Consider the following 14,128-nt stretch of genomic DNA (forward strand, 5'->3'; position numbering starts at 1 on the left):
AGACTCTCCAATAAAATAAAAAGTTGAAAAACTAAATGTCACTATATAACTATACTGTAACACCCCTTAAACCCTGTTCCCACTTGCTTGAAATGCTTGCAATTTACTGTTATATTTAATTTCGAATGCTAGTGTGAATGAAAAGTGTCACTGTCACGTTACCAATACCATCATGGCAGTGTGTCATCATGATGCTTACATAAGAGACCTTAGTTGTACGTTAGTTCAATGAACAAAGTGTTATATCAACAAAATACTTCATAAAGACAATGTTGGTGTAAGACATTTGCTGGAAAAAGCTCTTGCAAGCGTTCTGGTGGATTGTGTGTGCGCCAGCCAGTGACACACATTAACACTGTTGGCCACTGAGCATCTCCACCGGAGCAGTCTGGGATTCAGTGCTTTGCTCAAGGGCAAGTGGTGGCCATTCACTTGCCCACCCAGATCGAGTGTCCGACTACGATGCGAGTTAAACCGACATCTGTCCGTTCACGTGTGTGTTTGTTTGTCTGTGTACAGCCCCTGCCCTCTTCACGTGTTGGTCTCCTGAATCATATAGGTCGTACAATCAATCATCATTTTTAACTACTACTCCTACAGATTTTCTCTGTAGGAGTAGTACACTTTCTCACTGCAGTCGGTACACTTTCTCACTGGAGTCATGTCATGTGATCAAGATGTATCATTCAGATTTTTCATATTCCATTCCCATGATTGGCCTCCAAACTCTATGAGGTTCTTTCTCCTGATTGGATGAAATGGGTGACTCACCTGAAAATGTATTTTCTATTTATTAAAGAGCCGGACACCTGAACAAACACACTATAGCAATGATTACTATTGGAATGCTTTAACGTTTGAACAATAACATTTAGTTTAAATCAAGTAATCACTTATAGCACGTTTAAGTCAAATCACTGATATTACTGGATAAAGGCAGTGAATAGAAGCCTTTATGTGAGAACCTGTTTGAGCAGGTATGTGTGGTCTGTTGGCCATTGCTCGGGGCTGTTTGCAACCCTTTCCTCAATAAACACACATTTTTCTTTAAACACATGTGTTAACACTGTTCCTTTGCTGTCCCTGGCAGTTTGAAAGCACAGCCCAGTAAGAAAGCAAGACTGCAGCAGCCAGCCAGCAGCACCAGCACCACCATGAACCTGACCGAGGGCCTCGTCTCCACAGTCCGCTACGATGGCTTCAGCTACGATGGCTTCAGCAACATTGGCGACAACAACAGCAACGTCAGTGCGATGACGAACGTGAGCCGCGACGTCGACGCCGAGGCTTTCCAGATCCACTTCTCCCCCGCCATGGACAAGGCCATCAACGGCTTCATCATCATCATCCTCTTCATCACCATGGTGTCCCTGGGCTGCACCATGGAGATATCCAAGATCAGGGCCCACATCGTCAGGCCCAAAGGGGTGGCCATCGCGGTGGTGGCCCAGTTCGGCATCATGCCGCTGACGGCGTTCTGCCTGGCGAAGGTCTTCCAGCTGAGGCCCATGGAGGCGGTGACGGTGCTGATCTGTGGCTGCTGTCCGGGGGGGAACCTGTCCAACATTTTCGCCCTGGCCCTGAGGGGGGACATGAACCTGAGGTCAGTTTGGTGTAAAATAAAATGCGATTAGGTACATTTACTCTAAAGTGCTGTACTTACATTACATTACATTACAATACAGTCATTTAGCAGTACAATAAGTGCATTCAACATAGGTAGGCAAGGAAACTACTAATCACCAGATGTCTTAAGTGCATTCTCTTCTAAAACAGAATGCTCACTTAAACAGTTAAATGTAACTTTCCTCTACCTTCCCAGATTTGAACCTGGGTTTCCTGCGCAAGTGCAGATTTTTTTAATTGTTTTTACCATTGAGCTAATGGAGCCTGCCTGCTTGCTCAGGGGATGAATTGAATCTTGACCTTCAGGTCAACATTTCTGTCAAGCCAGAAACAGGATCGTGTCAAAGGTCATGTCTCACCTACAGTATAGACACAGGAGCTAAATGTCTCAATAGAAGAGCAGGGAGACTAAATACAACCACCCCAATTGTATAAGTTATATTGTATTAACATACTCTCCCTCTCATATGTGTACATAGCATCGTGATGACAACATGCTCCACGGTGCTGGCCCTGGGCCTGATGCCTCTGCTGCTGTTTGTCTACTGCCGGATCTTCGGTCAGCTGGAGCACGCTGTGCCCTACAAAGGCATCACCATCGCTCTCATCTTGACCCTGGTGCCGTGTGCCGTCGGCATCGCCATCAACCACCACAAGCCCAAATATTCAGCCATTATTATCAAAGTGAGTCTACTATCTCGATCTTAGCCGCTTAAAACCATATACCAGAGTCCCCCAGGTGTCTACAGTATACTCGGCCCCCTTATTTTAAAACTAAGCTTCAGACCTCCCAAAACAAACTGATTCGACTACTTCTCGGCCTAAAAGCCCACGACCCACCTAATTCCAAAACCTTTTGCTAGTCTGGATGGCTCGGGTAGAAGACGGGGTTATGCAATTAAAAATGGGATTGTTTTTTAAGATAGTCAAAGGTAGCCCGGTAACCTCTCCCCCCTAGATTTCCAAGGTGGGGGGGTTTACCAGGCTAAGTCAAAGGGGCATTTCCCTCAATACCCTCATACCGTGACTAAATACTTCTCCAAAGTGAGTGACACCCACAGCCACAACACTAGAGGGAGCGACAACGATCTGGTATCTATAGAACACAGAAATTCTCATTCTACTACTCTGCCACCAAAATGTGTAATACCCTCACACCATCCCTTAAAAAATGTGGATCATGCCTGAGAATCCATCTATCAGGAGATCACAAGGGGTGGTAAACTCATTTTCCCCATAGAAAGGAGCCAACATCAAGGGGCACGGTGGCACAGTCGGTAGCGCTGTCGCCTCACAGCTAGAAGGTCCTGGGTTCGATTCCCGCAGGGGACGCTGTGGGCGCTGGGGGCGTGTTCTCTCCTCCGCGTCATCAGTGCCCATACCCTAGGTGGGGTTGGCGAAAGGGCCTTTCTGTTTGCGTGTACCCTCACTAAAACATGCAGTAATCCTGGTCACTATACTGCCTCCCCCTGGCCAGCCGGGGCGCCTGATGGAGGGGAAAGGAACTGGTTGGAATAACGTGTTCCTTCCACGCGCTACGTCCAACCAGGGAAACTCTCCCCTGTCAGGTGACAAGAAGGTCAGTTGGCTCTCATGCATTGAAGGAGGCATGAGCTCGGCCCTGGCCTCCCTAGGTTGGCAGAGGGAAGGTAGTGCCCAGGATTACATAGACAATTGGCACTGGGTGTAAAAAATAGGGTTAAAAAAAAAGAAAGGAGCCAACATTCTTCCCCTTTGTACATACTGTATAGTGTTTTATATTTGTTGATGATATGTATTTTTGTGTTATTTTTATGCTATGTTGATTAATTGAATACACAGGACCACAATGGAAACAACAAGTCCCCAGGACTTTTTTTTTGTGTTATCCTTTTAGCCTAAATGTCTGACTGTACCTCGTGCTGTTTACATTTCTGACTAATAAAGTATTTAATCAATCAATCAACTACCCCTTCTACATCAAATCTCTTCATCAGAAACAGTCGATCTGCAGCCTATCTGATCTATCTTGGAGATCTGCAATTTGTTTTTGTTTTCTCCCCAGAATAGCCACTAGGATTAATTCAACTGTTTGTTGCCCCGGGGTTATGGTGTTCCAACTTAACCAATACTGTTTAGACCAGGGGTCTTCAACGTTTTCAGGCCAAGGACCCCCTAGCTGAGAGAGAGATGAAGCAGGGACCCCCTCTATATTGTATGAAATTGTGTTTCAGATTATACTTTTTTTGTTAACTTGGTCCGCTCTTTTTCCCCCTCTACACCTATACCTCTTTACCAAAAATAGCCGATCTACAAGCCCACAACGCCTCGCAGCGCGAGGCGTTGTGAGCTTGTAGATCTGCTATTTTTGGCTAAAGTTCTCCTCAGAAAAGGGATGCTAGGGTTCAAGTGGTTAAGGTAAAAAGAAAAATCATATCACACAAAGATTTGGCGGACCCCCTGTAGTAACTCCGAAGACCCCCTAGGCCCTAGGCCCGGGAACCCTTGGGCCTAGGGGTCCCGGGCCCCCTGTTGAAGACCCCTGGTTTAGACAGATACTTTGACCCCTGTAATGTGCGTCTACTCAAAGTGCTCTTCTCAACAGGTGGGCCTCGGCATCTTGCTCATTTCCGCCGTGGCATTCGGCGTCATGTCTGGCATTACCATCGGGGGGGCTGTCTGGGTGGTCCTCTCACCCCAGCTCACGGCGATGGGCGCATTAATGCCGCTGATTGGTTATATGCTTGGATATGTCATGTCCACCCTGTTCAAACTCAACCATCGGTAAGCAGCATTCAGCCGGTCACACACCTGCACACAACATTCTGGACAGAGGAATGTACTCGGTCATGTCATAGCCAGCTGGTGGACAGTTAGTAACTAAGCACATTTACTTGAGTACTGTACTTAAGTACATTTTTGGAGGACATTTTCTTCTTTGCAAGCACATGACTTTCACAATTTCAAATAGATTTTTTTATAGAAATCTTTTCTAGGAAGAGGGAGTCAGAGGGACTCTTGGGACCCAAACTTACAAAAATAAATTATGAATTAACCACTTAAGTCAGCGATGTCAAACTGGTGTTTCGCGGGCCGTTTCTGGCCCGCGACGTCGACAAATCTGGCCCGCGAGGTGATTTGAAAAAAAGGCATTTAATACTACCTCTAATGGAAAACAAACGAGAGAGAAAAAAAGGCAGAAACAAACGCCAGTGCCCAGCAGCTCCTTACTGAGGCTGCCTGGCTATTTTCACCATATTTGAAATGGGGCTTAAGACTTAAGCCCCATTTCAAATAATATAGTGAAAATAGCCGATCTACATTACAACCTCTTGCTTGTAGATCTGTATTTTTTTTACTTTGAACATTTCTGAAAACTTTTATATATTATTAATTAATTAATTTATAGATATAGGCCTATATATATATTATTAATGTTTTTTACATTATTCTTGGAAATTTTCAAAATTACAATACCGTTGATATTTACTTGTATAGTATCGTCTCTGTTGGGTGGAAACCTCATATGTCCAAAACTGTTACTTTTCAGCATTCAAATTCAAAAGTAGCAAAAGTAGCAGATCTACAAGCTTGAAACGCGTCGGTCCGCTGTAGTGTGATCAAGTAGAGCATTGATTTACAAAAGAAAACACGAAAAGTTAGAATGTGGAGATAAGAGGTTTCTGGCCGACAGCGACCGTAACACGTTGTCAAACCATGTTGACAAACTATACGACACTTTGTGTTTCAGGTGTAGAAGGACCATCTCCATGGAGACGGGCTGTCAGAACGTCCTGCTGTGCGGCACCATCTTGAAGGTGGCCTTCCCCCCCCAGGTCATCGGACCCCTGTATCTGTTCCCCCTCATTTACCTCATGTTCCAGGGAGGCGAGGCGCTGCTCTTCATCCTGCTGTTCAGATGTTATCAGACGTTCAGGCCGCCGACCGAGTCCGAGGGTAAAAAAAAAGCTCGCGATTGACCGAGTTACGCCGGAACCGGTGTTGATTTCGTCGAATAAAAACTATGACGAAAAATGTTCGTCGACTAACCTTTTTTCTCTGACGAAAACTAAATAAAAACTAAGCTGTGATGATCTAAAAGTAAGACTAAATAAAAAACGGATGAAAACTAGACTAAAATGTTAGGGAGTGACTATTGGAGAAGAGATCCAGTAGAACTAAGACATTAGTCATTTCATGTTTGGTTGCGCTTGGGTCGGGTGTTGCGCTCTGAAAATAGCAGATCTACAACTTCACAACAAAGTGGAAAATCAGCCATTACGACACCATCAAGGCCAAAATACATTTTAGTCGACTAAATCAACTGTAGATTTAGAAATCTCATGATATTTAGTCAACTAAAACTAGACAAAAACTAAAACATTTCAGATGACTAAAATATGAGTAAAACTAAATGGAATTTTATTCAAAAGGCTATGACTAAAACTAAATCAAAATTTGCTGTCAAAATCAACACTGGCCGGAACAAACTACACCAGTGGCTCTCAAACTTTTTCATGTCAAGGACCCCTAATTGATATTGTATTTGGGCAGATGTAGCAGATGTACGAGCTTGTAGAGCTGCTATTTTTGAATAGCCAACATATAAAAGGATAAAGTGGTTAAAATGATTGTGATGCTATGTTAACTACTTTTACCACCACCCCACCCCCCAAGGACCCCACTTTGAGAACCAATGAACAACATGGAATCCCGGAGCCAGTGGTTCTCAAAGTGTGGTCCGGCGGACCCCCAAGGGACCTTGAGGGGGTTCCAGGTGGTCCCCCAGCACCATCGAAAGTTTGACCACTTTAACCCTATATACTGTACATCCGCTATTTGAAAATCTTAATGTAAAAAGAAAAAGGTGAATAATTGAATACACAAATATTGTATGGGGATGCCTGGCACAGGTCAGTCTTGGGAAAGAGGATTTTATCTGGTTAAATATTCTATGATAGTGTACCCTGCTTGCTTATTCTGTATGTTTTCATTTTCTTTCACACAGAAAGAAGAAGAAGAAGAGGAAGGGAAGGTACCATAGAGTCACCACTGGAAGAGAGTCAAACCGAACCAAGATGTCACCAGTGAAAGACCAGCAGCACCAGTGGAGAGGAGGACAAAAGCTTAGTTTATATACTGTACTTTGTCATACAACAATGTTGCGGGCCTAAAATAGCCAGAGTGCAACGTTTTGTGAGCTTATAGATCTGCTATTTTCAGTCCGCAACGCGGTCGTACGGCCGAGCATTTAAATTATATGCAAAAGGGAGAACAGAATCTCACACTGAGATAGTGAGATTGAACCAAATAAGAGCCATTTTCTGATTATGTGTTTATATTCTTGTGTCTATCCCTGAGTCACTGTGCAGCTTGTGAAAGCTTCCACGGGCTGCATTTGTCGAAGCAAACCGGGAGCTACTCTAGCCAGGCACGTGCACAGATAGACTCTAGGCAGGCGCGCGGGAAGTCCTTAATACCTAGGGGGGCTGTGCGTCGGGGGGGACTCCTCGCGCCCGCGATTTTTTTTGGGGTTTTCTGTGTTTTTCCCCACACAAAAAGGCAGAAAGACAGTGCAAACACCAGGTTGAAGTTCATCCATGACCGTAACAGACTGCTATGATCCATAAAATATATATATATTATAAAAAATTAAATAAAATAAAAAGTTTTTTTTTTTTTTTTTTTTCTTCTCTTCACCAGGGGGGCTGCTCCCATCACCAGGGGGGCTGCAGCCCCCATAGCCCCCCCTTCCCGCGCCACTGACTCTAGGTGGTGCTAGAGCACCTGCCCTTTGCCCTCTGGACCAGAAGTGCCCTTTTTGAACGGATGCTAGTTTTTTTTTTAAGGGATGCTAGCTTCCTGCCTCGGATTTCGGGAGGTTTAGTCCCAGACTCTATATAGCATTCGGAGATTGTGGAATAGTTGTTTGGCTATGCAAGACTACGTCACCATGGACAACCCTCCTGCCACCCCCGAAGTACCGGCCCAACCTTGGCCACACAAATTCAAAATTCATGGTGTTGGATGTGGGTGCCTCTATAGACAAAACTTTACCAATATACAGATGACTCCCCACAAAATGTGTTAAAATATCTGCCCAAAATGAGAGAAGAAGTTCTTAATAAAGTTTAACACTGGTGTCCCAGCCAGTGTTCCATGTGAGCGGCTTTTCAGCGTTGGCATGGATGAGTGCCAAACGGAACCACCTAAGAACTTTGGGAGACTGCTCATGTGTCGCGAGAGATTATGCCATGGTATCTAAAGAAATGTAGACCCAATTGTTCAGATATTGTTGACATATAAAAAGAAAAGAAAATATTATGCAGCATTCCTTCCAGGTATCTGGAATCTTTCAGAGAGAATGTAACATTGTTTAGTTAATGTGTAAAGGTGTAGCTATCATTATACAAGAGACCAGTCTTTCTTTTTTTTTACATCTGAATAATTAGTTGCAGACATTACAGTTTTATGTTTAAAGAAGACTAGACTGTCTGTGTGTTAAGATTGACGATCAAATATCACATATCCTCTTTTTTGTGCAATTAAGTCTCTAGTCTTTTACTTTATGAACACAGATGTTTACTAAAGAAAATGTCAACCTTTTTGAAATAGAACTAAGTTGAGAGGCATATTTCTGCTAGCTTTTTTGTAGGATATATTTTGTTTCTTATACACCACATACATTCTCAATTTAATGCTGAAAAAAAAAGTAGCTGAGCTACTTTTTCCTATGTAGCTTTACAAGTTACATTTCTCCACGGGTAGCTATGTAGCTTGATCAAGCTACTGCCATGGTGAGCTACTTGTAGCTTTACAAGCTACGCTTTCAAAGTAGCTTCCCCAACACTGCTTATTGGATGATTACAAATGACAGATATTTTCAAGAAGATTTATTGAAATGTCAATTCAACATCACCCCAAATGGCAGGAGTTCACTGATGCACACTTACTCTTCTCTTTTGAATCAATGATAGTTTTTCTATTCAGTATTTGTACTGCTTTTTAATAAAACAAATATACATCCATGTTGTCTCTCTCATGTTGTGCCATTGTAATCTCACAAGTGATGATGCTAGTCATTGCCAGAGTATTACCATGCCATCTAGTGACATGCACAAAATCCTCCAGAGGTCCTTGAGAGGGTTCCAGGGGGTCCCCAGCAAAATGTGTTAGTATAAAAAAAGATCTGTTTAAGCACTTCAACCCTATATATATTTGAAAATCATGGAAATAATGTGACATTTTTTTTATATTTTTGAAACACTTTAACATCACAAATCTTGCATGGGGGTCCCTGGTACAAAATATTTTCATATTTGGCCAAATACTTACTAATTTAGGGGTCCATAAACCACTGCTTTATTGCCAACTTGAAGAAAGGACTGTGTGAATGTCTTAGTTTCCTGTGTGTGGATGATGATGAGCCTGTGGCTGCATGTGCTCCATGTCCACATTTGCACATCATGGTTCACGCTAAGCTTCTTTACTCGTCGGTTAACACAAGGTCAGCGTGTTGTATGAGAAAAACAGGTTAGCTCAGCAATAAAATATAAAAGTTGAAAAACTAAATGTCACTATATAACTATACTGTAACACCCCTTAAACCCTGTTCCCACTTGCTTGAAATGCCTGCAATTTACTGTTATATTTCATTCCGAATGCTAGTGTGAATGAAAAGCGTCACCGTCACGTTACCAATACCATCATGGCAGTGCGTCATCATGGTGCTTACATAAGAGACGTTAGTTGTATGTTAGTTCAATGAACAAAGTGTTATATCAACAAAATACTTCCTAGAGGGAAAGTGTGTGTGTGTGTGTGTGTGTGTGTGTGTGTGTGTGTGTGTGTGTGTGTGTGTGTGCCAGTGACGCACATTAACACTGTTGGCCACTGAGCAGCTCCACTGGAGCAGTCTGGGATTCAGTGCTTTGCTCAAGGGCAAGTGGTGGCCATTCACTTCCCCACCCAGATCGAGTGTCCGACTACGATGCGAGTTAAATGGACATCTGTCCGTTCATGCGTGTGTCTATCTGTTTGTTTGTCTGTGTACAGCCTCTGCCCTCTTCACGTGTTGGTCTATAACTCTTGAATACCAAGGACCTCAATGGAAACAAGACCGCAAGGACTTTTTTTAAAGGACCTGTAAGACTAAGTATTTTAAATGTAATTGTGCTGTTTTACATTCTTTGCCTAATAAAATATTCAATCAATCATAGGTCGTACAATCAAAATCTTTAACTACTACTCCTACAGATACTCCATAACTTACACAAGTCGGTACACTTTCTCACTGGAGTCATGTCATGTGATCAAGATGTATCATTCAGATTTTTCATATTCCATTCCCATGATTGGCTTCCAAGGGGCCCGTTCCACAAATCATGAACACAGCATCCGATCTGCCTCAAGTTTTTAGAACACATTGAGGGCCCTCTAAATAGAGCACACCTCCAAAACCGCATTCACCTCTGCCAATAGGACAGCCACAATAGTGAACAGTTGCACTGTCTAAATAAACTATTTCTCCCTGCAGCTGATCGATTGATTGATGTACTTTATTTAGTAAGACATGAGAACAACAGTACATGGAAGTACAAATTCACAATACAGGGTCTACTAAACTGGAAGACTCATAAAGCACTAAGCTTGTTTAAAATGAGATCCCCATGCACACAAATCATGATGACATATAAGCGACAGACAGATATACACACTACTATACAGAACGTCATACAATCAGCTTACAGGTTAGTGGTATGAACTATGAAGAGTGAAAACTATGTACAAGAGAAGAGAAAAATCAAGGAGGGGGGGTTGGGGGGGGGGTAAGACTTAGACAGGGGCCATTTTCGAATTGCAGCCTCCTGAAGGTGTATCTTTAGGGCAGTTTTGAAAGTGAGTAGGGTTTTACACTCCCTTACTCCTTTTGGTAGGGCATTCCACATTTTTGTTGAATAGCATGAGAACAAGTTCACACCCTTTGTTGAGCCAAATCTGGGTTGAACATGATTCGTGGAGCTACCGCTGGTGTTATGATCGTGGACTTCATTAACGTTTTGGAAGTATTTGGACAAATACAGGGGGGTACCAATGTTGTGGTGTATCTTGAAGACCAGGCCCATTGTAAGTTGCTGTACTCTGTCCTCAACCCTAAGCCATCCAATCCTAGCAAAATGAGCAGGGGTTAGATGGGTTTTGTGATTGAGGCCAAGAAGTAGCCTTACTAGCTTCCTCGTGTCCTGATCAGTGGTGTAGTGGTGATTTTTTAACTGGGGGGACGCTATTTTTTAATGACATCACGTGCACACTGAATGCGCACAGACACGCTCTGACGACTATGAAATATTCATTTTATTTGTTTCATTAATTTGAGTTAGGGTTAAGTGTGCATAAGTAGTTTCAGTTATTTTTGTATTGGTTTTTATTTAGTTTTAGTTTTCTTTGTAACTTTTCCAAAGAATGCCTTGATTTATAGAACCTAAGAAAGAAAGGTAGGATAATAGAATGCATATATACATATATATATAGGCTATTAACCTGTGATTGTGGAAAAACAAAAACGAAGATGGACGCTGATAAGATTAGGCTATCCTCCTGACTATATCTTGTGACACGAGTTTGATCTTTCACTCCACTGCCCTCCCTAGACCAATGCATTTGAATGGAGAGACCAGACGGGGGGGTGATTATCTGATGGGGTGTGAAGTGTCTTTATCTGCTGGCTATTGTTTTCCTACAGCCTACCAACAACTAATCTACAGACGCTACTATCCACCACACATGACCTACTGTTTATATGCAAAGTAGCCAGGTGGGTACTTGGTGCACAAATCAAGTGGAATGCATTCATGTGTTTACGCAGTGCACATCCGTGCATGTGCGTGCGCGTATTCCTGCTCAAAAGACTGGTGGGACAGCGTGGTACCGCGTGCAATGACCAATGCAACACTAGTCCTGATGGCTGTACTGACACAGCCCTGGGTAGGCAACCCGGCCTGGCAGAGATCTGGCCTCAGAGGAGCGCACATTTCGGTACCCATTATATTCATCTAAGCTAAGGTGGGAACAGTCACTTGACTTTACAGTATACTAACGAGGACAATGTGGGAATGACTCTCCTACTGGCTATGCCTATGCCAGCAATTTATGTTAATTCTTAACCCAGCAAAGTACTGGCATTCCACTGGAAACACTAGCCTATGGCAGAGTGTGTGTTGATAATTGGTGTTGCCATCGGCTGCTCACTCTAAAACATCTGTAGTCAGTTGTCACAAAGTAATTTGTGTGATTCACTCACAAGTTCTTCCACACGGTAAACCTGGATACTGTGGAGGAACTTGTGAGCGAATCCGACGTGATCAGTCTGGCAATGCCAGGCTAACAAAGTAAGTCCTGCACTCATCAGCTTCTTTGTTCCAATCGTGAATGACTCTGGAAACTGGTTTTCCCTGTTTCAGTTTTGCAGGCAGCAGTGGTCAGCCTTTCCAGGGCGGGTGAGGGGTTTGGTTTGTAGAGGTCTCTCTACAAACTCTACAACTGATCCAGAATGCTGCAGCACTACTAGGTCTTCAACCGCCCTACATTTGCCCATGACCTACAGGGCAAACAAACAAACATGGCACCCCCTTTTTTCAGGTCATGATACACCCCTTCCCGCCGCACTTTCGATCAGAATAAATTCCTCATGAACAGGGGTCAATTTTTGCCACGGACATACGAAATGAGTGTACAATAATATTACCAGAAACACACATAGTGATAGCCCTGAATGACCATAACAGGTCTGTAACTCTGAGAGTGTACAAATGGAACCGGGTCCATTTGGTTCCATTTGTACTCTCTCAGAGTTATGGGGGTCCTTGCAAATAAAACGTTTGAGAACCTAGTGGACTCATAATGTCCCATAGTGTCATAGTAAATCAGTGTACTTGACATTCAGTAATTGGGTATTATGATCAAAATAAGAACATGGTGTGTAAAACAGAAAATCTAAAATTTGCCACAGACAAGGCCAAGTCTTTGCCAGGACACATTTGTCTGTGTACATTTGATTGATTGAATACTTTATTAACAGTTTGCAAAAAAAAAGGCACAGAAAGTACAGTTTATTAAAGCACTATGGCTTTGTTTCCATTGGGGTCCTGTGTATTCAATTCATAGGAGAATTGATGAACCCTGCTGCTCATGAAGCATATAGGCTAGCTAGGGCCTATAGGCTAATGTATGTTTGTTGCAGGATTGATTTTGTTGGCCTATAGGGCAGGCTACACCCAGGAACAAGCGGTGAAGCAAAGAGCTTGCTTCTTTGGACTGGGTGCATATAGCCTATATAGAATGGAGGAGAGTGGGGCATTGGAGTGGGGGGAGGGATGCTGAAGCTGAGCCACCATCTGGCCTCATAATCATAGCTGAGGTTATTGTTGCTGCTTTGACACCACTACCGTGATGGCTGGCTGAACACCACCGCAAACAGCATGCAGGCAGCCCCATGATCTGCAGGCTTAACCATGTGATGATAGGCCAACATTCGGCGTAAATAGAAAAACTGAACTAGAAATTAACTTGAAATTAACCACTTGAACCAATGCATTTCAAGAGATTTGTTGTAGACGGGGAAAAAAGCAGTCCAAGAACCACGAGCACCGTTGTAAGTCAGGAACTGAGAATAGAGGGTTTATTAAAGTGGTTAAAAGGGCTGAACCACTGCTGCTGCAGATCATCATCATAACTCTATGATCATAGCCAGTGTTGCCAGATTTCGTGAGAGAAATAAGCGGCCAGGTCCATGAAAACAAGCCCAAAAGAAGAAACTAAGTTTTACCACTTTAGGCCTACATCAGTTTTTGAAAATATGGCAGATCTACAAGCTCACAGAACGCTACATTGCGGTAAGTTGTGAGCTTGAAGACCTGTTATAAAAAAAAAATTGGGGGGAGGGGGGGGTTAAAAAAAAAGAAAACATAATATATATTTTTAACATTTTAACAACAAAAATCTTGTATGGGGGTCCCTCCTGCTGGCACTAAATGTTTTCAGATGGGGGTCCGCGGACACATTCATATTAATCTGGGGGTCCTTGACATGACAAAAATGTGGGAACCACTGGTTTAAACAACATTTAGGAAGCAATTCCAAATAAGCAACTACACTTTAGAAACAAGCCCAAAGTCGCTTATTACAAGCAGACATGGCAACCGTGATCACAGCTCTATGCTGCAGATGACAATAACAGTGAGCTGTGGTGGTGGGCGCGTCCATGCGTGGAGGCTTATGGGGAATGTAGTTCAAACAAAACACCAAACAAAGTTCAATCAATGCAAGGGTAGAGTGAAGTGTTGCCATGTCTGCTTATTATAAGCGACTTTTGGGCTTGTTTTTCTGTAAATTCGCGTTTTTTTTGGCTTGTTTCTTGTTGCCTGATAGTTTAGTCCCTTATTTTTTGGGCTTGCTTCCTAATAATCTTGTTTAAACCATAGAGTTATAATATATCAGTTTAAATCAGTGGTTCTAAAATATTTTC

The 14,128-nt window shown here is 42.9% G+C and overlaps 2 protein-coding genes across 2 annotated transcripts in view; both read left to right on the forward strand.

Annotated features, from left to right (window-relative positions):
* Positions 1-14,128, forward strand: part of LOC308074513 (sushi domain-containing protein 4-like) — a 96,209-nt gene that overhangs the window by 55,718 nt on the left and 26,363 nt on the right. The gene's annotated exons all lie outside the window — the stretch shown is intronic.
* LOC308074686 (hepatic sodium/bile acid cotransporter-like) lies at positions 1,265-7,052 on the forward strand (the record flags this gene model as incomplete). The annotated part of the gene is made up of 5 exons (XM_080414192.1): positions 1,265-1,603; positions 2,106-2,310; positions 4,211-4,389; positions 5,357-5,562; positions 6,967-7,052. The coding sequence occupies exons 1-5, from the start codon at positions 1,314-1,316 to the stop codon at positions 7,050-7,052; spliced, it is 966 nt and encodes a 321-aa protein (XP_080270318.1). The 5' UTR covers positions 1,265-1,313.

Source organism: Gymnoscopelus braueri (assembly GCF_963280865.1).
Source record: "Gymnoscopelus braueri genome assembly, chromosome: 19".
Lineage (NCBI taxonomy): Eukaryota > Metazoa > Chordata > Actinopteri > Myctophiformes > Myctophidae > Gymnoscopelus > Gymnoscopelus braueri.